The sequence below is a fragment of the Coturnix japonica genome, chromosome 1 (genome assembly GCF_001577835.2).
Source record: "Coturnix japonica isolate 7356 chromosome 1, Coturnix japonica 2.1, whole genome shotgun sequence".
Lineage (NCBI taxonomy): Eukaryota > Metazoa > Chordata > Aves > Galliformes > Phasianidae > Coturnix > Coturnix japonica.
This window is the reverse complement of record NC_029516.1, coordinates 14,495,074-14,521,875: the sequence shown is the minus strand read 5'-3', so window position 1 is coordinate 14,521,875 and position 26,802 is coordinate 14,495,074. Positions and strand designations below refer to the sequence as shown.

Sequence of the window (26,802 nt, the reverse complement as noted above, 5' to 3'; positions counted from 1 at the left end):
ACTTACGAACAGGAAAAATCAATTTACCTGAATGCCATCAAGCAACTTGCTCATGCACCAATAACTGTCAGCTTCTATGTTCTGCAGCACTTCTTCAGGCAGACTGGAAACATCAAAATTTTCCACTTCTTCTTCTTCTGTTTCAGGAAAAGAGAGAGCAGAAGACAAGTCAATGAAGTGCATAGAATAAATAAAGCAAAGATGAGGAAAATAACTGAAAACAAAGACAAGCACCACTTATCTTGTAGTCAGAAACTTCAACGAACATTTACTTAAGCAGGGACCAAATGAATCATTTATTGCTCAACTGTGTCATCTAATGGCTTTAAATATTAATGAATACTTAATTTCCTGCAGACTGTGAAAATCTCAACTCATGCCTGGTTAACCAGAATTAATATATAATAAATTACTTCATTCTAGATATTTCACACCTGAAAGAGGATTATCAGAAGCTTTCATGTTATGCGTGAACAAGCTCTGCAGAATGTTTATGTCTGTACCACACACAATAAAACATTTCAACTTCTGACAGAAGAAAGTCCCAAAATACCCCTTTTAGAAGACCAGTAAAATGTTTTAAAAGCTGACTATATCTTTTCGAGGAGGATTTTTTTGTTGGCTTTCAAGTAATGATGTGTCATCCATCGGAAATCATACTAAACAGAAAAGACTATTTTTTTCTCCCCCCCCAAAAAAAAAAAAATTTAACAGGGCTGTGCTCTACCCTTACATCCCCCAGTCTGTAAAGAAAGTGGGGGATGCCACGACCTAGATTTTGCTGGCTCTCATATGGTTGACCTGGGCCCACTGCTGCAGCCTGTCTAGGATGGCATCCCATTCCCCTCAGGCGTATCAACTGCACCCCACAGCTTGTTGTCATCTGCAAATTTGCTGAGGGTGCACTCCATTCTACTGTCAATGTCATAGATAAAAAAATTAAAGAGCACCAGTCCCAGAACCAACCCCTGTGGGATGCCAATTTGCATTATACAGGCTAAGAAGTATATTTATTGTATCCATTATATTAATCAGTATTTTTTTTTTACTAAAATGTGGTGTATGCCCACACTGTGGAAGCCATCCAGACACTAAATTAAATAAAGAAGGCAAAGCATCACAAAAGCCAGAAGCAAGCAAATGCTCAGTGATCTGCAATGGTTGCTCCGCATTTTATTGTGGAAGCTCAAAAGTGACTCTAAATATTTAAGTGACCCACACTTCTGGTGAAACAAAAATAGGCCACCCATTTTCATGACAATTTCCATTAAGGAATATTTGATTGACAGTATATGCAAAATACCATTTTACATATTTAGCACTGATCTGTATAGGTGGTAGTGCAAAATATTTCTTTTCCCATGTGGTTTTAAGGGAAAAAAAACTGCATGCAAATTTCGTAGCACGGGGAGGGGGCTTACTTGAATGAAGACAAACACAACAGAGATACTTAAAGAAAAAAAAAAAAAAAAAAAGTGGAAGGCATTAAAACAAACAAGCAACAGAAGAAGTAAAAATCTAAGAGCTCCACATCCTTCCTGTACTAGGGGCTCCAGGCCTGGATGCAGTACTGCAGATGGAGCCTCACAAGAGCTGAGTAGGGTTGGACAGTCACCTCCCTCTCCCTGCTGGCCACCCCTTTTTTAATGCAGCCCAGAACACAGTTGGCCTTCCAGGCTGCAAGCGCACACTGCTGGTTCACATCCAGCTTCTCGTCCACCAGGACACCCAAGTCCTTCCCCTCAGGGCTGCTCTCATTGAGTTCTTCTCCGAGTTTGTATAACCATCTTAAAAGCGGATGAGACAAAGTATTACTCCAATTTAAGAATTTTGTTTGAAAAGAGAATTGAAAATTTTAGTTTTAGATAACTTAAGATTTGTTTTCAATGACTAAAGTCTGAATGGACTGTATTATAAAGATTAAGTATCAAGAACATGGGGAAAAGAAGCAGACAAATGTGTATGTGCATAAATATTTTGGGGGGGAAAACACTCTACATAAAAAGTCCCAACTACAAAGTCTCACAGTAACATTTCTAATTTTCTTCTATTTCCTATGGAGATTTTTATCTTGTTATCTATGTAATTTTAGAAGACAGTAAAATAGTTGCCTGAAGGAAAACTGCTGTAGCATAGAGTTGATGACATGCTGATCTGTATATGTGCATTGCTGTAAGTGTGGTATTAGCCATTCCTTACTGATTGCTATGGAGTGCTTCTGAAACTTCCCACAGAGTATTGAGAATAAGTTTTTCCTAAATGGTTTTAACTAGACCCCCTCCCTAAGGCAGGGAATAGATGGATAAAAAATAATAATAATTAATTACGAGCAGTCATATATTTACTTCTCCAATGACAGCTCAGAATAAACAGAGTAAACAAACAATGGCTTCTGTCCATTCAAAACATGTTCTGAGATGAGGTTAAGCCTAGTTAGTTTGGGAGAAGCTGTTCAAAATGATAACACAAAGTTCATATCTGATCTCTCATTGTCTTTTAAATGCATCTGATTTTTGTAAAACTATTTGAATTTTATAGTGGGTAAATATATCTCCTGCTACAGAAAGATGGAACCACAGAACCATAAAACAGCCTAAGTTAAAAAGGACCACAATGATCATCTGATTTCAAGCCCACTACAATCTCCTGGACTGCCCCAGCTCAGGTGAAACATCCTGCACTTGGCCTTGTTGAACCTCATTAGCTTTACATGGGCCCACTTCTCCAGCCTGTCCATGTTCCTCTGGATTTGTTTCCCTTCCCTCAAATGTATCAACTGCACCGCTCAGTTTGGTGTTATCTGCAAACTTGCTGAGGGTGCACTCGATGCCATTGTCTGTGTCACTGATGAAAATGTTGATGGATGGTGGCATAAGAAAGACAAAAAAGTTCTAAAACCCGAAACAAACCTGTCTGATGAAGGATTGTTCTTTACACACATTCAATACATGAAATAACAAATACACAAATTCAAGAAACACGGCTTCTCTGAACATCTTAATTTTTTTTTTTTTCATGAAGCATCACTTTGTGTAAAAGTATTTCTCATCTAGTGTATAAGAACTGTCACTCATTTCAAGTCCTAAGTATATGGATGATGCAGCTATTTGCAAGGAAATAATTATGACCATACATACACGGGTGCTTGTCCATATAATATTTGCAGTATTTTGTTGAAACTACTGCACATGTCATAGCTTCATATAGATTTAACTAAAAGTTACCAACAAAGGACACAAACTACAGAAGGCACATATGATTGAATTCAGTGGTACACAGCAATGTTTCCACATCTAGATGTTATGTATTCCATCACAAACTGAGTTTTCAAAGACTTACAAAGCAGCTATTTAGTCACTGTTGCACAAAAGCAGCATTTTTCTAAGGGGATCATAACATAATAGAGCATTTAAATGTAAATTCTTTCAGTAACAATTACCTAATTAAATATTTACATAACCACATCAATATCTCCCATTGAAAAGTTCCTAATTACATATTTATCTGATAGAAATAGCTCTTGAGCTGTTAAGGATTAATTACCAAAGCAAAAATTTCAAGTCACAAAGGTAAAATTAAAAAATAAAAAGAACCCAGTTATTTCACCAGTCCAGGCTGAGGTAAATATGAACCTTACTGCATTTCACATAATTCCCCTATTACCAGCCACGTTCTCACACAACCTGTATCGTTGATTCATCTGTCTGAAGACCACTAATACTCTTACAGTTGTTTTCAGATCATCTGCCACAACTTCCTAAAGATGTAATATGAAGCAGGATATATACAATTACATACGTCAATACAAGAATAATGGTTTTATCATGAATCTTTTTACTTTATTAAGTCCCCATATTATTTTGCTGTATATGACAGAACCATTTCAATCTCCATTGACGTGGATAATGAGGTAAATCACCTTCTCCAAAAACACAGTAAGCTTGATTACTTTGACCTAATTTTTATGGTCAAAGTTAATGCATGACCCTACAATTAGTTCTATTGCAAAAGAATAAATACCTCATATACTTATTCTCTAACTCCAGACTGCATAACAGTAACCAGCAATTTGTCAGGAGACTCCCTTTAGTGGGTCTGCATGCTTGCCAGTAAGATTTTCCACTTGAGCTTTTCGTAGACCAAATTTTAATGGAAAAATATTTTTTCCTCAATAAGTAGTCCATAGCTTGCCTTAATTTCTTAATTAGCCCATTACACATATCTACACAGAAATATATTTGTTTTTTGAGAGGCACACAAATGAGGTACATCACAAGACACGAGAGGTATTGATTGATTCCACACCTCCACCACAAAAATAGAGTACCAAAGAGAACTACATAGACCAGGTGGAACCAACAGTCTTTGACCCGCAGAACTTGCAGAGAACAAAACACAGAACTGGCTGCCAAACTTTTACGCAGGCGAGAAATCTGGCCAGTAAATGCAAGTTACATTCATTAAAAAAAAAAAAAGCTTAAGCCACTGAGCTGAGAATGACATCACTGTGGAACAGCAGTGTTCAAAGCTTTTAAGATGACAGCTCTTCTTGAAAAAAAATATATATATTTTAGTGACAAAGAAGAACACAACGTTCAGTGCATATTCTTCTCAAAGTAATCACTTCAATAGGTTTGTTGCTGTCAACCAAAACAGATTGCCAGAGGGAAGTGGTGCGTGTGATACCAAATTAGAAGACTAGTAAGTAATTAGCATCCAATATGCATGACGAGCACAGGATGCTGATGAGCATTTACACAGAATGCCTGATAAGGGAGTTTCCTGAGAAATTCAAAAGGTGCTTAGAGAATAGGAAACGAAAGATTAAAGGTTGAACTTGCCTCCCAAACCACATTTTTTAATTACCTAGCTTGTGCTTATCATTTAATTTTTTTAAGCGACAAGCCTACGTATATACATACACACAAATACACAGAGCAGAGAAGAAGAACAGGAAGGAATAACAACTGCCTGCCCAAGGAAGTCTAAAGCAAAGCCTCGGGACAGATGATTTGGAGGATACACCAGAAGACATGTTGAGTGTCAAAAAAAAGCATTTTGTTGTTTTGTTGTTGTTCTTGTTTTGTTTTGTTTTTTAAATAATAAAAACAACTAAAGAGAGGAATGAAATAGGCTTTATATACGCATAATTTAACTACTGAAAATATAATTAATTTTTCCTATCTACTCAGTGACAGGGCAAAGTAACCAGTTTTCAGTTGCAAGGAGCTATTTAAATCAGAAGGTCTCAGCAGGAGACATAGGTGATGGAAGAGAGGAGATCACAGCAATGAACAGACAGCAGGTTCTGGTGCCAGACTCCCTGCAGCACAAGACAGAAAAAAGCATTATGTGGGACTCAGTGTGATGCCTGGGTTTGTGCAGGAAGGTCTGAAAATGATAGACAGCTTTGGTCCTAGATACAGCTGGTCCTAACTTGGGGTATGACACTGCCCAGGATAACCTCTTCTAGCTCCTTTCAACTCCAATTGTTCTATGATGTTTTAACTGGGAATGTATTATTTGTGGAACAGGGGGCAGCAACTGTGAAAAGACCTCAAAACTTTGCACACCAACAGATCTTAACAAGAAAGATGACAAAAATCACTTAAAATTAAGGTCAATGACTGTCATATCAAGACATAGCAGTATTAGTGCAGATAGATAAATGATAAACCATTTTTCTTTTAAAACTAATTCCACAACACCTTAAGGACATTGTAAAAATCTGAGAACTCTGAATTTAACTCAGCACATGAAAGTTTTTTTTTTTACATTCAGTATGACTGGTTATGTTCAGAGGCAATGAGCACTGATTCTGTAAACAGAAGAGATGCATTCTAAAAACCCGTGACAACAGTGAGTAAAAAGCATTGTATTTCAAGGAATTCTACATACAGCTTTCACGCACTCAAAAGCACTTAAACAGTAACACACAAGTTGTATTACACAGAAAACCTCTGTCAGAGTCAGCTGAACACTAGACAATTTTTAAGTTATTAAATTATAGTGCATTTTAAGGACAGAATTTCTAGCACTGCATTTTCATAACGGAAGAGCCTTCGAAAAAGAGTTTATAAATGAATGTACCGAACTAAGTAGGATTTATCAGACAGAAAAGAAGCAACTGCATTAGGCCAAAATGTACTTTACAATCTAAAACCTGTCTGTGTACCCAAATATAGGAGGTTGACTTTGACAAGAACAGTACAATTAAGACTTCTCACCTGAAAGTAACCGTTCTGCATTTAATTACTTGATAGTAAAAGATTCTTAAATAAAAAGAAAAATGGGAGGCAGGGAAAATAACTTTTTCGGTGACGTTTTACAAACAAGCTTATGACTGTGGCAGTTTGCTGCAAACCCAACCTCTACCATAGTGGGCAGCATGTTTATATAGGACAACGAAGCACATAATCTTTATGTCCTACAACATTACAGCAAATTGGGAAGAAATATGTCTTACAAACTTACTGCATTATTTAAAGCAGAAAACATGAGCAACATCCATTACTTGGACATATTTTTAAGCACAAATTGCCATATACTGAATTAAAAGCATATCTGAACAAGATGAACTCTGATTGCAAAGGCAATACTATATCTTACCTCACTTAATTGTTGAGTGCATTCCTTAGCTATCTTAATTTACTGCAATTTATAATTTCCCAATGAAACTGATGTCAAAAAGCAAGGATAGAAAGCTAGAATAAACCATGCATGCTTTTATCGTGATATTCAAACTATTTACATACGTATTTATCATTAAAGAAAAAATGAAATAACAGAGTCTATGATCTTCACATGGGGAAAAAAACAACTCTACACAAAAGCAAATAATATAGTTTATTTACTTCCTGTGTAAATGTAAGAAAGCAAAGTGCTTCAGTATGACCGTAATTTAAGGAAACTCGTAATTAACCAAAGATAGAACATAGATATGAGTTCACAAATGAACTTAATGATATTAATAAGTCAATAAATTAGGAGAAAAGTTTATCTTAAGTCAAGAATAAACAAAATGTTCTACCAAAGCATTAAACATTTTCTGTAAGCATGAAATTAGGGAGTTGATTTCTTTCTCCTCCTCTGGCCACCGGTCTTCTTAACAAGCCCAAAATCCTCATTATGATGAAATAATAATTAAAATAATAATAATAATAATAATTTCTTTAAGAAGCTTTGCCTACTTCCCTATGATTAAAGAAGTTGTTGTATTTAAACTCTAAACTAAACCTATTTGAGTTAAACAGCTTCAGTTTACAGAGTTCTGAAAACCATGCCTGAATTGAACATAGCATTAATTTACCATATATGCCGTTGAAAATGCAAGGGAAAAAGCTGCTTACAGCTATGTTTAAAGCACTGAATCATCTTAATTTGAAAAGTTTCTTGTAGGTTGTAAGACGTTACTGATCTGCATCAATAGTATTTGAATGTTATGCTTCTGACAATTTGTACAGCATGTTATCATTGCTAAAGTAATTCATTCTCTTTTAGCTTTTCTTCCTGTGAGTTTCTCCCATAATAAACACACAAAGTTGTGAAACTGGATGCTGAAAGTCATTAAAGTCATTCCCCAGTCTGTTTGAAAGCACAATTGAGAAGATTTAGATCTGCAAGTATAAACAACTCAGTGCTTCTACACTATAGAAAGATGATCATTAATTATAACTATATAGAGACCATGGGGAATGTAAAACGAACGTACAAGCCAAAGAGAAAATACATAGATCTCTTTAGAATACATGCCTCTCCCATAGTTACATTAATTGTAATTAACTTTCTCCTTCTTCACATGTTTTTCATTTTTACACCTGCAGAAATCTTTTGGCTTCTCTTCAATCTCATTTTACTGCATCTATATTTCTTAAAGCTTTTGTTTTTCACTTATTCCCATGATGCAACATTTCCAGTTTGTAGTTTCAAATAGAATGCCATAAAATAATTTTCAGTAAATTCTCATGACTTCCTCTCAGTACAAGTCTATTAGTTCCACAATTACTTGCCAAAAAGAGACAATAGAATCCACAAAATATATCTTACCAGAAATCTATTATTTTAAGGTGATATTATCATAGAATGCTTTGGGTTGGAAGGGACCTTTAAGATCACCTAGTTCCAACGCCCCACTAAAGGCAGGGACACCTCCCTCTACACCAGGTTGCTCACAGCCCCATCCAGCCTGTTTTGTGAATGCTTCCATGGAGGGGGCATCCATAGCCTCTCTGGGCAACCTGTTCCAGTACCTCACCACCCTTACCGGGAAGAACTTTTTCCCTAATGTTTGGGGTTTTTTTCCTATTTTTTTTCCTCTCCACTTTAAAGCCATTTCTCCTTGTCCTGTAGCTACATGCCCTTATAAGAAGTACCTCCCCAGCTTTTCTGTAGGTCCCTTTCGGGTACTGGAAGGCTTCAATAAGGTCTCCTTGGAGCCTTCGCTTCTCCAGGCCAAAGAGCCCCAGCTCTCTCAGTGTGTCCTCATAATACTACCAACTTCATTAAGCTGTTACAGTTCTAGATGCGTGTGCTGAGCATCACAAAAGAAAGCTTCTTTTTTTAAAAACAGTTTCATTAATAAACTTCAAAATAAACAGAAGCAAGATTTTCAGTATAATCAGAATTCACATCAGTAATCATGTTTATATTCAGAAGTGTATAAATGAAAAGGCTGCTCTGAAAGTAATACCTTTGATTTTATTATGTTGGCCCACAACATCAGAGGACAATGTTGGCAGTAACAGAGATTGAATCTCCCACCAATATTCTATTATAATTTAACATATAATGTATATATGTATATATATACACATGTGTGTGTGTGTGTATGGAGAGAGACAGACAGATGCATATATGCACACAAATATAACATAGAATTTTTCCCCCATGTATTTTTCCACAATGACTCTATAGAGTACCTTAAAACCAGAGAAGAGCTGGACATAGACAATTCAATAATACAAAACCAGACTGCTTTAACAGACGAATCTCAGAGCCAGCAGAAAATAGCAAAAACTTAAAATCAATACAGTAGGCCACTTACAACTCATCCTGATTGCTAATGACAAAGTTTTGTGGTTGTTTTGATTTTCATCCAAAAATGTATAACAATAGTTAAAAGTGCTGAGCTACATCATTAACTGCAGACCAAAAGAAAATGCATACAAGTGCCTCATGTGTGGAGGCTTGAAGTAGAACACAAGCAAAGTTGTTGATCTGCACGTGAAGAAAATTAAACACCACTTTAAATGTTAAGTAATATAAACAACAGAGCAACTGTTATGATCTCACAAGCTGAACTGAAGAGAATGGAAATCTTTAATAATGAAATGACGTGAAATAAGCAGACAGCAGAGACAACTTTTGATCAAAAACTGATTCTGTTTGAGTCAACAGGAACTGAAGACAAAACAGTATTTTTGTACCTCATGATTTTTATGACGCATTTGAACACAGTACAAAATTAAATTAATAAAATAGTTCCTTGGGCGAAATACAGAAGGCAGCGTACTGAGTTGTGGACAAAACCCACAGTGAACTAAAAATGGACAGCCAGCAAAATAAAGGAATCAGCACAAGGCAAGGTTTTACAGGATGAACGTGTATGGTCCCAGACCAACTCACTGACTAGGGATTAGTTTAAATGCAAAGAAGTTGCTTTCATCATCTACAAACAGGTAAAACAGGTATTACCATTTTATAGAAACACTGACTTCAGTTGGTTAGAAATCTTGGATGAAACACATCTGATGTTAGAAATTCAGAGAATCATAGAATCACTCAGGTTGGAAAAGACCTTAAAGATTATCAAGTCCTACTACATAATTTCTTATTAACTTCAGGATTTGTTCAACACATCTCTTCATCTCTTATAAGGAGCCCACACAGCTAGATGCCAGGAGGTTGGAGGTATAAGAAAATCTAATCCAGTTATTTTTGATTTAGCAGTTACATGAAATTTCTTTATTAGAACATAAGAGTATGCTTATAAGACTAAGAAGGTAAAGGTAATCTTATGCCTACAGACATAAATGATCATAGAATGTCCCGATTTGGAAGGGACCTAAAAGATGATGAGTGACCAACCCTCCCACCACGAGCAGGGCTATCAACCTTCGCATTTAATACTAGACTAGGCTGCCCAAGGCCCCATCCAACCTGGCCTTGAACACCTGCATGGATGGTGTTCAGAACCAAAAAAAACCCAAAACAAAACAAAACAAAAAAAAAATTACAATTTCTCATTTAATTTTCTATTTAACAAGAAAAGCAGTTGTATGGCAGTGTCTTCAAAATGAGTAGAAGGAATTCAAATAGTGGTACCTGGAAGTAATTACTACCAGTCAGCAGAAGCTGCAAGTCTAATAAATCCCTTGTTGTTGACTCTTAGTTTAATCTTTGAGATGCTGTTTGCTTCTCCAGTAGCTGTTCTAACACCTTATCTCCATATTTAGACTTCCTTAAACCCTTTGGACTATTTTTCTTTATAGCTTGTCATCAAAGTAAAGATCAAATGACTGTTGCTTACTAATATTGCAGCATTGTATAGGTAAAAATATCACTGATTAAAAATGGGTAGGCTACTGGGACAGCTCTGGGCTTTAGAGCACTCCTACACAGTCAATGCCATTCTGACAAAGGAAGAACATTTTCTAAAATTACTAATCTGAATGACTTGGATATTTTCTTCTTAATTACATGGAAGATCTCTCTTATTTCAAAGCATTACGAAAATAATGCCAACTTCTGCAAAAACAAACAAAAAGTGGTATTTAAAACATTTAATTTAGAAGCACTTTTTCCTCTCCTCCCACAGATAGGAAAATTTCTCTTCTTAATACAATAGCATTCCTTCACAAGACAACTCAAAGCAAATTCATTTATGTTTCTTCATTTAAATACCTGAGCAGCTTCTAATATATTTTGGAATAAATTTACCACTTCCCATTTTGTCAAACCTTTCTAACGCTCATATCATCACTACTATCTACAATCAAATATCTTTTCCTTGAAGACAATTTAGAAGCTTAAGAAAAGTCTAAAAGATTAAGATACCTTAAAAATTCAGATTATTATTTTTTTAAAACCTAAATTCACATGATGCTGTGAGCAATGAATACCATTACCAAAACATTAATTTTCTCACAGGTAAGAAACTAAAAATAACAGGCAATTCAGTAGCTAGATATACTTATTAAGATAATTTTAATGTCCTCTTTATTTCACTTTTGACAGCAGCTGTTAACCACAGCCAGAAAAATCTAACTTTAATTAGGCTTATTCAACTTCAGATGGTTATGCACCTTTAAAAGGCAGCTGAAGAACATTTTTATTTAAAATGAGTTGATTTTAACCCAGCAGAAAATGAAGTTAAGGGAACACATCACTTCTCAGCTATAACACTCTTATAAGCTAAACGCACAGCACTATTACTAGTATACTTCCTTAATGACACTAAAGAGTATATTTTATTACACTTCATTCACAATATCAGGCATGTGCAGTTCATGAGAACTGAGTGAGCAAATGGATTTTCAAGAACTATAATTTTGTTTTAATGAAAAATTACGAAGTTGATTGGAGTTTTCTCCATTTGTTCACTACAATGAGACTTCAAACATTTTGCTTACAAAGATAAATAAAAATAATACAAAACTACTATCAAAAAATACAGCTCACATGAAAAATATCAGAAGTACCCTCAAAAGATAATTCAACACATGGTAAGAGGCACGAAGAAGGAAGGCAAAGATTAGACTGTTTTTGAAAGCATAGAGCACTGTTCATTTTGCCCAGAAATGCCGATCTACAAGAGCTGAAGCTTCAAGCAAAGAGAGCCTGAGGCACAAATGTGACTTTGGGATCTTGAACAGTAAGGTTAAATAAATCTTTCTCAATTCAAGAAGTTTGAAAAGAGAAAGCTCTTCTGAGCAGTCAAAACAAAGATACAGACTTTCAGAGGAAGCAGGACAAAGAATATGTGTGCATTCTTTTTATTTTTTTTTAATTACTCTGAAGTTAAAATTGATAAATTATATTCACAGCACTCTGTTATCCTAATTAAGAGCAAATATTTGTGCACTCTCAAATTTTTCTCCTGAGAAAGTCTGTTACATAGACAGACCATGCAGCCATTTCTGATGAACTATTAATTAGCTTCGAAATCTGATGGTAAATTTAACAGTGTGAAAACAACTGAAATAAAAGAGTATGAGAAGTACTCATTTGGTAAAAAGAGAATTGTCTATTGTAATAACAACAGAGACCATTAAGGATAGTAATAGAAAGTATACTAGAAATGCAGGTTACCATACCATAGCCTGCACCTTGTAATACTTTTAAGAATGCTTCCCAACTTGTGAAGTGAAAAATAAGCAGAACTCAGAACTCACAAATATTTATTACAGGGGCACAGCTTATTAAAAAGCTAAAGCAATCCAAGAGTTAGCTGGCATTAAGCAGGGATCTTGCTACCCTCTTCCTCCTTAACTCCAGCACTGATATTCATCTCTGATCTCTGAGTTTAAATTATTCATTTTATTACAGGGCTACTTTCCTGCCAGTTTAGCTGAACAGATCCACTGTGTTGGAGAAAAACAAATACTGACCAAAGAAGGGTAACAGGAATGCATGTTTGGGGATGGAAAAGAGCAAGTAAACCTACCTATTTTGACAATAGCTAGCCCAGGTGAGCTCAGTGATCAAACCATATGGAAAGAAACACACTTCAGTCCAACTAAACTTGATTTGGAATTACTCAAATATGCAGCTCCCCTGTTAAGTTTAAAGAGCAACGAACTGAAGGCAGGGTACATTAACCTCTTGAAATAGCAAATGGGTTCTAGACGAAGATGAATTCTACAGCACGTATCATTCAATTGAGTTCACACAGCCCTCTGAAGGTTACTACACTCCTAAGAAATAACAGCAACTCTAATTGAGTTGGTACAACTAGCTAATATTATATTAATTAAGTAGGGAAGTCATCTCATTTTGATTGAAATAGATTCAGAGAGAGGTTATGCAGATGGACTGACTCATACATTTGGTACCAATGGAAAGATGCTAGAGAATAAATGTTATTTCTTGCAAGCCACACATGGAGTGCATAGCTGGGTGAAAACCCAACTGTACTTCTGAGTACACCTGCACAAATAAAACTGAAACTCTAAGCCAGAATGAAGGGTTCACCACGCAGGGCTGCTCAATTTGCATACACGGCTAGGTGTCAAATAATTCAAATAATTCTATTGGATTCCACACAGATTCTCCTACTTGGTTATATTAAACAGAAGAACATAAATTAGTAAGATTTCTTTGCGAAATTAGGCCTGAAAAACTGTATTATACACTAATAAGAAAATGGCTCGAACACTGAATATGGTTTATTTTTCTTGAGTGAGACATGCATAAAAACAGATGAATAATTTAAAAATATAACCTAGCCAATAGCCAAAAGAAAGCTAAGAAAGCTAAGGTCTTTCTAAATTGCAAAAAATTAATTCCATATATCTTTTAAAAAAAAACTAAACTCTCCTTTGATTCAATGTAGTTTTCCTAAAGAAAACTTAGAAAACTTCATGGTTGCTTTATTTTTTTTTCATTACAGCACCTCAGAGAAATTTAAATAGATGAATGAGAAAAATAAATTCTGAATCACAGTAGGATATGCATGTATTTAAAAGTGACTACAACTTCTCAGAATAGACTGCTTCTTCACAGGGATGAATTCTAACAGGACCATAAACATCAGTCTAAGAACTGCAGTGACTAATGGGGCCATTAGTATGCTCCAAACAAAAAGAACGGCTGAATTCCAACTGAGGACTCTGATAGGTAATATGAAATAAATTATATAAGGAAGAAAAGGGTCTCAGGGAAGCTCCGAAATTAAGCAGAACAAGCCAAACTACAAGAAACAGGATCAAATATTGTTTAGCTCCAGAAAAGCTTCTTAGCAAGGTATGAAGCACCATTAGAACTGTAGCATTCAAACATTCCCAGCTGCTTTCCCACTATAGTCAACACTGTCATACAGCATAGGCAGTAGAGAGGAATATAAGTACCAAGTCCTCAGTCCCGTAAACAGGAACACACAGGTCTCTGCTTATTTGTCAACCTTTGCCATAGAACAAAGCAAGAAAATGACAACATCATACAAAAACATATTCAAATCTAGTCTGTTTTATTCACATGCATCTCCCTTTTCGCCTACTTGCATCACATTCAAAAATACATTCGCAGGACCGTATATCAGCACATAAACAGGGTGAGTCTGGGAAAGTATTCCTAATAATTGATAAAGTGAGCAATATTTTCCTGAAAGTAAGCATAGATGATGGTGAAAAATTTCTGCGTCACATTACAGTTTTATAAATATACATATTACGCAGCACATACGTATACACCATATACACTAAGAGTTTTATATTACGTGAAGGCGCCAGAAACTAAGAGGTAATTCTAAAGTTTCACCTCACTGAGCTGACCGTGCTGCTGATCTTTACAGAAGTGAGCGTATGATGCTTTCTGAGCTTACACAGAAGATGGAATTAAAGAATCACAGAATGGCTGAGATAGGAAGCAACCTCTGGATGCCAGCTGTTCCAACCCTTGTTCAAACAGGAATACCCAGAGTAGGATGCTCAGGACCAAGCACATGACCCAGGTGGCTTCTAGAAATCTCCAAGGGGGAGACTCCATAGAAACTGGGCTGTCATTATTTCCAAGATATGAATTTAAAACAGTTATACGTGAGCTTTCTTCACTCTTTGTTGCTGCCATCTTCCCATCCCTTTAATCATATATAATATTTCATTCAGTTATTAAGGAGTATTCCAAAGATGACTGTTTGTGTTTATAACAGTTTCAGTCAATTTCATTTAATGTCATGAATATAATTCTAAAACATCATAGAAACTATTAGGAAGCAGCACTAAAAACTACTTTTGTATGTGGAAACTGCATTACTGGTGATTTGCATTAAGGGTAGAAAATTTAATGTGATTAAATGGAACTTGTGCATTGAATTTTTTACATGATAAAAGAGCTATTTAAATATTTGGAAGAGTTTTATAGTTTTTCACAGAAGTTTCACAATAAGGAAAGAGTAAGGAAATATTTACTTAATACATTCAACTAGCAATAAAATGTCAGAATGTCAATTATGTTTCACACCAGTGCCTTTATGCAAATTCAGTTTGCAAAAGTTTCATAAATCACAGCTTCATAAATTTCATAAAAGTCCCAAATAAATGTATGAATAAAAACACTTTAGTACAGCACTGTTCAAAAACATATTTATTCAAACAACCAAAAAAAGCATTGCAACATCAGAACCCTGTTAAATGGCACAAGCACAAGACTTTCAAAAAAGTTCTGGTGAATTCAGAAATTGCAAATGCATTATTTTCATTTCTCACACCTGAGAAACTCCTCAAGTTCCCGGGAGTTCTGTTCTGGCAAGTATTTCTTTCCCAGTAAACATGAAGAGAATAAGAATGATTCCACCAGTCTCCAACCTGATGAATGGTCTGTAAGGAGGAAATATTCCATTAATCCACTTATAGGCCTGTAGTTCATACAGTAACTAGACATACAGTACATCTTTTCCATTTTATCATATCAAATCCCAACACGCAACTCTCCAATAACAAGTAAATTGGCAGAATCAAAGATCTAGTTGTCTATAAAGCAAGTTTAATAGTCTCACATTACATATAGCAGCAGGCAATGTTTCAGCTTGGTGTTGTAAGGAAAACAATGAATGCATTTTAAACAAAATCTAACAGCTACCAGGAGTCTTTGGGGTAATACCTTTTGCTTTATGGCTTAATGTCTCATCAGTCAGAAATTCAATTTTACATACATTCTAGAGAGATTTATTTACTACATAAAAATTACAACTCTTCTTTTTGGAAAGAATGTATGTAGCAAATTCACAATTTTTTCATATTTTATAAATAAATACTGAGGAATTACCTCATATTCAGCCATGATGCAATGCTCTGAACCATAACTTCAATCATATTATGAAAATTATAATTTTAGATACAGTGCTCAATGAGCAAGGAAAAAATAAAAAACAAACAGATTTAAAAGCATTTATTATTTATTTTCTGCAAATGTACTAAGAGGGAATGAAAGACGGTGACAATCAGTATGAATTCTTGTGGTAAATACAGGAAGAGTTCCTGTAATATAAGAGAGTGACAGGGAATAAAAGTGAAGGACATACAGGCAGACGATGGCTTTTACAGGATCAATCAACCCGTATGTTCACACAGTAATGATACATCATAACTAAATCCCTGTCCAATCCCATTACAATTTAGGCCTGAAAAAATTATTCCATGAAGTCCTATGTATCAATTTATAAAAACACCGGGTACCAAACCACGTGCAAGATTTAAGATTACAAGAAAAATACTTACAGAGGTAACACTACTGTTTCCAAAGTTTTCAGTTCACGAGTTCTTGTGAGCATCATCAAATTGTCCTAAGCTCCTTTATTGCAAGAAAATTGTAGGCAAGATCTTGAGCATCATTCCAATCTTCAGCAGCCTCATTCTTCTTGACGCTCTTTATCTGATACAAAACGATGAAGTGCTACAATAGTGTTCATTTTCTGCCCTTGACTTGCTATTAACTCCTGATTTCCTCTTGATCCAACAGTTAGCTGTCGCAAAGTGATCTTAGGCAGCCACTCCATTTAGCAATGGCCTGAGATGCATCCTTATGGTAGTTACTCCCCTGATCTTATTTCTGTGTGGACTGGGAGTAAATTCAGTTTCTCTGTGTGGTTCTAGGTGGACTCTCATGAGGCCAATGAATTACTGGAATGCACAGGCTGTACTGCAATATTAAATGCAACAAAAACATATCCGACTCCATGAGTAAGAAATCACAAGCCACTGTGCAGCACAGGAAAATTTAGAAACAGCACACAACAGGAACTTCAAGTAACAGAGAAGTGTACTAAGAGAGTGATGTCTGGCAGCTTAAAACAGAAAACTTAATCCCGTGTAAAATTTTCTTGTTCACATTGCATCAGTGAACAAGGAGCAGTCAGATAATGGATCTTAATACAATAACAAAACAAAAAAATGCCTCTAGACCTGTATCCAAAGGGACGGGATTCAGTTTGACATAAACATTTTTTACATAACACTGATATTTTTGAGAATCCTTTGCTTTCAGGAAAATTGCCTTGAAATTAATTAGCATTTTTTTCTAAAATCATTGAGTATAATAGCTCTATATCATATAAGAAGTTAGGATTGAGCATGAAATAGTTTTCCCATACCACCAACACTGGAAATCCCAAACAAACTGCTGTATCACAGCAGAATAAGCACACAAATTATTAGCACTTATCAATGGAAAAAAAAAAAAAAAGCAACCAACATAAAACCATCCAATCAATACATAAAATCATGTTAAAAAAAAAAATATCCTAAGATTTAAATTAATTCTTCTCCTAATTGATGCCAGAAATCTTAAGCCTGCCGTATTCCAGCAGGAAGCAGCAGGACTACCTTCTTTAAAATGTTCTCTATCTGCAGTTGGCTTGGTTTGAGAACAGTTTTATCTTGCTGAAAATGATACAATATTCTGCTTTTATTACAGAGCAGAGAACTAATGAGACATTACCAAGTTACTCTTTCATCATACTTGCAGCCTTTCCAGCAGCATAAGAATACTTTCCGCATTCATTCAATAATTTAATTCCTACATTCAGCCACTCAACCTATTCTAAAAGTGAGAAACCACGTGCTGAAATTTATCCATAATAATATCTGGCTTTAATTCTTATAAAAAGATCGATGAATCTATTTTTTGGCATTCAGATTCAAATGACAAATAAGCTACTATGCAAATAAGTTATCGCTTCTACACATGGTATTTCAATCTTCAAAAGTTCTTCAATGACACTTCCAATAGAGGCTTGCACATCTGCAGTACAGCACAGCTGTGATGTGAGATGAAGGATTAATTTCCCTCTCACATTTCTCATAAAGATGAAATAAACAGGGTTTTTATCTCAACAGAATAGTTGACTAAACAGGATATACTGTGAAATAACCTAATCAGCGCAGACTTATTTTAAAGGCATTATTAACAATAATAACTTGCAGTTAATCTTTAATAAACCTTTGGAATCTCTTTTATCCCCTTTTTTTGTTTTGTTTTGTTTGTTATAGAAAGAACTCAAAATAAAAGACTTTATTAATTTCAACAGGATGAATCAGGATTCAGAAGAGCAACACAAATGTTTCGGTAAAACTGAGACAAAAACAACAAAGCAAATCAATAAACAAAGCAATTTAAGGTACACACCAACACTCACTTAAAAATCTGAGCCAAAAATAAGAACAAAAGAAATACCAAAAGCAAATAATGAATACACTAACAGCTAACGATTTTGCTACACTGTGTTCAGTGTTGCATGTTTCCTATCTAACCTAAACACAATACTCTGAGTTTTGAACAGCTATAAATTTTTACCACATACCTCAAAGTTTTTAAGGTACTTCATAAAATTTACATCCATATTTGAAGTTTAAGTAAAATGCGCACTCTTATCATTCTGTCTTGAATGGATTACTCAGTACAACTTAGCTATATTTGAAAGACTCAAATGAAAACCTTTTTTAAAGACAAATCTTAGAATCACTTGTATATCACTGAGGGAAATAAGTGCCATTAGCACTTCAGCATGACCACTTATACATTCAACAAAACATGTTCAATTCAGAATTGCTCTCCCTGCATAGATATGAACTTTTAATTGAGCTTTTAGAATATAGCTTTCTGAGATTCACACCTTTTCAGAGGCATTCACCTTTACAGCCACTTCAGTGAAAACTTACTGATATAGCTATGCTGTGTTATATGGATATACTGACAAGCTGGCAAATACATTTACAGTCACCAGGGTTTCCAAACGTAAGTTGGTGGTAAAGACAAATTTATTTACTATATTAATTAAATGGTCTATTTAACATGGAATATCAATTCTCTAATCACATCTCATTTGAGCTTCTTATTTCAATTAACAACCCTAAAGTCTACTAGAGATCCTACTGTTTTAGGATCATTAAGAACATTCCCATTTTCTGTCAAATGAGGGAAGAAAAGGCAGAAACTGCAAGTACTCTCAGGAGTGGGCCCCTACCCTGCTTAAGAGATGATTAGGGAGTAAGCAGCAGTAGTTCTCATTAGTTGCTTAGCAATGAAATGTCCCCCTATGAAATAAGAAATGAACAATGCAAGAGGTGTTGCCACACAAATGAATAAACGGGTAGTCTTTCATCCACTCAAGGATAAGCTGTCCTTCATTAAATCTAATCAATCTGGATTAAGACACCAACGGGTACCTTGTGGACAGACAGCAGAAGATGAAGAATCCACTGTAAACAGTCTCACTGAAGTAGCAAGATAACACATTGCTCCTTTATATATAAAAGCACTGATATCGTATGTGTGTATAACAAATAGAAACAGAAGGAAAGCAGTTTGAATTCAAGCTGGCTTAACAATGCCTTTTTTTAACTATTCAACCTTGCCTTTTATATGTGTTGTAATATTCAAATTGTTAACAAACTATTGTTGTGAAATGCCAACTGAATTACTGCTAATGATCAGCAATAAATTTAATGTTCATAAAGACTTAAATACTAATTCATAAATGTAAGATATGAATAATGTGCTACTTAGAGATGAGCATTTAATTGGTTTCCTACCAAAAAAAAATAATAATAATCTAAAAAAAGTACATTTATATATACAGCCAAACAGAGAGAAAAAGAAAATTAAACCATCAAAAAAAGAAAAAAGGATCAAGAGAAAGGTGAATGGGGCACTTCTTAACCAGACCTGTGGTTAAGAAATAAAGATGAAAGCAAGTGCTGGACTGTCCTTTTGCTAACTTCCAGATGTGACAAAAGACAACTCCTCCACCTGCAGCTTCTACAGATCAATTTAGAGTATTCAGTTAGCCTTATGGGGTGTGATGTGTTGTTGGTTTTGGGGGGTTTTCAACAAGTATCTGAAAGAATCCAGAACTCCACTGAGTATTCACATAAAATCTGATCGCTCCTTCAGCAGATTTTTAAAAGAACCATACAGATTTATAATTAAAAATACTTACAATAAAGATGTCCCAAATTATGCCTTAATTAACTATTCCAAAATGTTATTTATACTAAAACAAATGTGCTGCTCCAAAAGCCAATAGCAATTTGTAACTCAGTATTATGATAAATCTTACCTATATATTCACAAACGAAGACTACGAAAAAAGGAGTAACAAGATCGTTTATGCCCTGAACATATCCACTGGCTGGGTGACGTATGGCCCAAATAAACAAAATTCTTTCAAAGATCTGAAAAAGAATAAAAGAAACTCTCAGATAATTTACCAAGTGGTGAGCACATTTTAAACAAGACACTTGAAAAGTTCAGGACAGATTTGATGTCACAAAGTTGCAAATATAGTAGCACATATAAAGGCAAACATCAACAATTATATTCATAATTAACTGCCAACATTAATTATGTTTCTAAGTTACTTTAAAAAAATAAGCATTTTCAGGGTTTTAGTGTATGTTAAAACGAGACTTGCATGTAATTCAGTTACAATAGAGCAGCACTTACTCACTGGAGCTTTTTCAGTGATAAAAAATTCCTCTCCATTATATAGAAAAATTAATTCATCCTCTCATGATCATATATCCCTTTGAAACAAGTATTTTCTCAGTGCAATAACATACTTGTTAAGTAACAGAAAGTAGTATTTAAGATAATCAGAATTTATAATTACACGCCAAAAAATAAAGTCCTTAATAGTTGCACTTGCTTAATACTGCAGCACTGAGTTTTAGACTTCAGAAGCATATATAGCATTTAATAAAACATCAGAAAAAAGAATCAGAAAATGTAGAAATAAATCAACCCTTTATCACATAACCTCAGCCCCTAAATTCCTTGAACCACATCTTTCTTAGGAACTGCAAAAGCTCCAGTGGCCACAACATACACCATCTGAAGTTACGGCAGGGGAGACTCATGCTAGACATTAGGAAGTATTACTTCTCAGAAACGGTGGTCAGACACTGGAATGGACTGCACAGGAGGTGGTGGAGTCACCGACCCTGGGGGTGTTCAAGGAATGACTGGATGTTGTGCTGAGGGACATGGTTTAGTGGGAGCTATTGGTAATAGGTGAATGGTTGGACTGGATGGCCTGCAGATGAGCAGCACTGTGAAAGATGCACCATGCTCTGCCCTGATTATCAGTACTCAATAAGGACAACCTTGTGAAACAAAGAGAAAGTTCACTCTTTGTGGAGAAAGTCTGGTAAAAACAAACAAACAAACAAACAAAAGAGCGCAGACAAGAAGGGAAGCAGAGCAGAGGCATCAGAGGTCATCAAAGAAAAGGACTACATCAGTTTCAATACCATGATGCAGTACTAATAAGAACTGAGAGAATTCGTAAGGACCCTGAGGAGACTGAGTAGAGTTTGCTACAAACCCAGGAATCAATGATTGCTCGCGCTTCGAGAGCTCCACCCAGAATGGACACAATAAAGAGAGGAAGTTTAGTTTATGAACAGAAATGTAGGCTTCAATCTCACTTCAAGCATCTGTTAGCTTAAGAATTTAATTATTCTAGATTGGATTTAAATAAAACTTACTCCTTAGCATCAAATCCCTTTTACAGTCATTTCCAGGTAAGAAACTGATTAGGCATATCTGACTCAAATCCAGGTGTCTGAAAGATCTCTTACAGGCTTATGTATGTGCTACCTGAAGCTGGAACACGTTTGCATTTTTCCCTTTGAAAGCCAGTTCCAAGTATCAAATTCTGCCCTCCTGCCACGTACATCCAGAACCAACTTCCCTTAACTTGCCAGCTCCTAGTTTCCCTGGCACACACAAGAGCAAAGTGCTGTATATCCACGTACAATGAACACAGGCAACAGCAACAAAAGTGTAAAGCTTCTGTGGGTATCGAAACAAAAGCCCTAGCACAGCTCTCATCTGATCCATTACAGCTACAGCTGAAATAAAAATCAATGAGAATGTAAGAGAATAGTTAAGAATTGTGCTGGGAACCATCCAGCTTAAACACAAGTGGGGAGTGACATTAAGACTTTTTTTTTTTTGCTTGGCCTAGTTTCAGTATTGGGAAACAGATTAGGTAGAAAAAGAGGCATTCAATTGTGCTTTCTAAAAAACACTCGCTTGCTCTCATTAGCCACGATTCTTATTACTTAGCTAGAAACTCTTATGTAGTGGGGGTTCAAAAAGACACAAATAATGAGGGGAAAAAAAAACCTATCAAAACACTCATTGCAGAAATGATAAAAGCAGTGCTTTTCAAGAAGGCAGGTTAAGACAATTTCTGATTTACAGTACCAACATTCCCTTCCCTTTCTTCCAAATCAGATAACTAATAAAGATTGCACTTCAAATCGAGACACCCCTGGATTCCACAGCATTTTAAAAATCCAGATATGAAAATTAAGGTAAAGGGATGGTTATTAATGTTTTGGAGCAGTAAATTATTGAGCAGCAAGGACCACTTAGTAATTGGCATACCAGATTTAATATCCTCAAATGCATCTAATCAGAAATTCAACAAATAAGCACCAAAATAGTATTTTCAATTTCCTACTCATTTTCATGAAGTTTCATTTACGGCTTTGAATCACAAAAAATGAGCATTGAATACCTTAAAGGCAGCCTGATTTAAGTTTCTATACAGTGTTCATCACTGTGTTCAAATAGTACTCATTAAAAAAAGTCACTTTCCCAAAAGGTTTCCTTCTTGATTTCCAAACCAGCAACAGAAACTGGAATTACTTTTCTAGTATGAACCACCACATCTCAGGAGATGTCATTACCAATCAATTATTCTCTTTTGAATTTAGCTCTCATTCATGATAACAGCAAGAACTGTATTCATATACATAAGAAGAAGAATCCATTAGCTTAAATGCAGATTTCTGAATTTCTTGTGGGTTTTGCCACCCCAGAGGAACTCCAAAATCCCCAAAGCGTTAATCAAGAAAGGTCTATGAATTCGCTTTTTATTCCTCTTTAAATAACCAATAAAAGAGGCAAAGCAAATTTTATGAAGTAATTTTCAATCTTGTTTCCTCAAAATTACTTCTCCCAAACAATGCAAGCATAGATGGGAAATAGGCATATACCACCTACTTCAACCTAATTCCATTGGAGACAATACCAGAATTGAAAGTACATAAAATTACAGACTACTGAATTTTGACTATTCACATTAATTAAACCTACAGTTAGAGTCACTAATCTTTAAAATAAAGTATTTATAACAGAGAAGATGAACAGACTCAATTAAACTATATGTGAAAAGACTTTCAACAATGCTCTCCTCCTCTTTCCAGGGACACTATCCATTGAATCATAGAAAGGCTTGGGTTGCAAGGGAGCACAATGACCATCTGGTTTCAACCCCCCTGCTATATGAAGGGTCACCAACTACCAGACCAGGCTGCCCAGAGCCACATCCAGCCTGGCCTTGAATGCCTCCATGGATGGGACATTCACAACCTCCTTGGGTAACATGTTCCATTGCATCACCACCCTCTCTGTGAAAAATTCTTTGTGAAAAACTCCTGTGCTCCTCACTCAAGCACTACCATTGTGCTTCATACCCTCCAATACCCCCATCCTACAATCTACACAACTACCATAAAATAAAAAAAATTGACTGTAAAAGGAATATCTAAAAATGAGTTATTTCCATACAATGTCAAATTTGAAATGAATTTTTCCTAAACTCAAAGATAAGAGAATTCTTTAAGTAGAACATCCTATGATACTCTATGATACATCCTTCCAGACATTCCAGGATTTTGACAGGTACACAGAAAAACAGGAACCATGCTATGAATCAGTTCCAAACACATACCCATAAATACTGTAATATTAAATTCATTTTTAAAAAAAAAAAAAAAACACTCACATTATTTATATACAATTCTTACCTCTGTGACTTTGGGCTGAAGTCTTAGAACTTCAGGACTCATGCGCGGGATATCTATATGAATCTAATTAGACAGAAGCAAGAATACTGTAAAAAGAGCCAACAGCACACTTTTTAAATAACAAAAAAAAAAAAAAAAAATTATACAGTTTTACATTATTAGTTACAATCCCACTGTATCTGTATTTTAGGAATAACATGTCATTATTAATTTAAAGTATTAATTGGGAAAAAATATTAAAAAAAACATAATTTCCTTTCACATTTTAAGATCCTTACAGAAATGCTGATTGTTTGCAAATTACAGTTATACCATCAATAATCCTTGCTTCGGTGTAGCTATGACTAACAACATACATTTATGTAAAGCCATGTGCAACTGACACTACTGAACATGGATTTAATCAGTCCTAAGGAAGTCTAAGGTAAGGTTGACTGCTTAGGTCAGTACTTGGAGATGCAAATTATTTGATGCAAAACTTGAAAAAAAGTTATCTGCTCATCTGGGAAGGCAACAAATTTGGACACGCTTACGCTAATTACAGATCATACAGTTTCAACTTCTTAAGGAGGAATAAGGAGACAGTAAAGAACAGTCAATGCTATACTATCTTCTCAGCCATCTGAAGGAGGGCCAGAAGAAATGAATGCTTTGAAATCCCTATTCTATCTTAAATGGAACAGAGTAAATGGTATAGCCATGCAGCATGGCAGGACAAAAGCTAACATTACATAAAATCTACTATTTTAAGAATCAATCCAAAATATTTCATATTACGAGAAAGACTTAATTTTGCTACCAAAATGTAGGAAAGCAATTGATAGACCATCTGATTATCAAGTAAGCTTAGGGAAATAAATAAATACAATAGTAAATTTCAAAAACAATCCCTGTAAGCTCTTTAACAGATTTAACATAGATAGGAGGTAATTCAGTAGATGTTCTACCTGTCTATAGGTATCTTGATGACTCTCATCATTTCTGGAGTCATAGTATTGCTCAACAAACGCAAAATACTCTTTTCGTTTTCTTTGTAAAGTGCTTTCCCTTCGGTCCACGTTTGCAGGAAGATAACCCTGAAAAATAAAAAAGAAGAAATGAAAAAGACCTTACTCTTCGCTTCACAAAAAGAACGGTTAGCATTTGATTATATGCAACAGGAAAGCTAATGAACAAATGCAGTACAATGCAGTCCTATTTTGGTTTGAATAATAACTCAGGAAATCAGTTTTCTAATCATTGTAACTGAATACAAAAGTTCAGGAACCAAGACCTTACAAAAACAACTCACATTTTTTTTAATAATATATTTCAAGTTTTTCATCTTTCCAAGCAATGTCTCATCAAGAATTCTGAGATGCTTCCCTTCCAAATAAAGAAAGTTCAAAACAAATAATTTCAGAGAAATGTAAAGCTACATGACTTCATTAATTTCTGCATTTCCACGAGGCCCTTATTTGAAGAATTGTATTCAATTTTTCAATAAAATACATAGAGGAGTTGCTTTAAAGTATGAACGATATACATTCACAAATATACTTGTTCAAATTATAGTTAAAATCATAATATAATGGTGTATTTATTCAAAAGCATCAAAATATTCCAGCTACTTTAACTCACTGTTTCAGATACTAAAATAATTACAAGTTTTCATTTCATCTAGAGATTATGAAACGTTTCAGCACAAACTGGACTCCTGGATATAAGCTCATTAGAACATACTGCCTTAGTTGTTTCCTAAGAGTAGTTAAGAAATATTATTTTCCACAAGGTCCAGTCATACTAAGGAAGTTGTATATCAGATATGCAGCTTATATGTAGTACTTAATGCAACTGTATATCCAAATTGTCCTTCAATGAACTCATTTCCAGTCTATCTGAAGATCCCATCCTCCCACAAAAATCCATTCTCATTTTCTTCTGCCCAGTTCGATCTCTGTTTCTAGGCTCACAACCTTCCCTGACTTCAGAACAGTCTCAAATGACTATTTTGTCAGCTTATGAAAAGAATTACCGTTGCTATTAAATGCTATTATATAAACTGAATATACTAGTAACACTCATAGAATCGTAGAATGGCCTGAGTTGAAAAGGACCACAATGACCATCTGATTTCAACCCCCATGCTGTGTGCAGGGTCACCAACCACCAGACCAGACTACCCAGAGCCACATCCAGCCTGGCCTTGAATGCCTCCAGGGATGGGGCATCCATAACCTCCTTGGGCAACCTGTTCCAGTGTGTCACCACCCTCTGAGTGGAAAATTTCTTCGTAATATCTAACCTAAACATCCTGTCTCGGTTTAAAACCATTCCCCCTTGTCCTATCACTGTCCACAGCTCTTCCCCTTCCTGTTTATACGTTCCCTTCAAGCACTGGAAGGCCACAATGAGGTTTCCCCAGAGCCTTCTCTTCTCCAAGCTAAACAAGCCCAGTTCCCTCAACCTTTCCTCATAGAAGAGGTGTTCCAGCCCTCTGCTCATCTTAGCAGCCCTCTCCAGACCCACTCCAAGAGCTCCATGTCCTTCCCATACTGGGGGCCCCAGGCCTGGACGCAGTACTGCAGATGTGGCCTCACAAGAGCTGAGTAGAGGTGGACAGTCACCCCCATCTCCCTGATGGCCACCCCTTTTCTAATACAGCCCAGAACACAGTTGGCCTTCTGGGCTGCAATCTCACTCTGCTGACTCATGTCCAGCTTCTCATCCACCAGGACCCCCAAGTCCTTCTCTGCAGAGCTGTTCTCAAGGGGTTCTTTACCCAGCC

At 35.6% G+C, this 26,802-nt stretch overlaps 1 protein-coding gene across 2 annotated transcripts in view; it reads right to left on the bottom strand.

The window, feature by feature from the left end:
* The window catches only part of TBC1D22A (TBC1 domain family member 22A), a 141,837-nt gene that overhangs the window by 89,520 nt on the left and 25,515 nt on the right, over nucleotides 1-26,802 (bottom strand). For both annotated transcript variants that reach the window (XM_015851951.2, XM_015851943.2), the window contains exons 6-9: nucleotides 24,983-25,111; nucleotides 24,036-24,098; nucleotides 20,273-20,387; nucleotides 28-137 (exon numbers count right to left, since the gene is read on the bottom strand). In XM_015851951.2, the coding sequence (XP_015707437.1) occupies nucleotides 28-137; nucleotides 20,273-20,387; nucleotides 24,036-24,098; nucleotides 24,983-25,111 (417 nt within the window). The remainder of the gene's footprint in view (nucleotides 1-27; nucleotides 138-20,272; nucleotides 20,388-24,035; nucleotides 24,099-24,982; nucleotides 25,112-26,802) is intronic.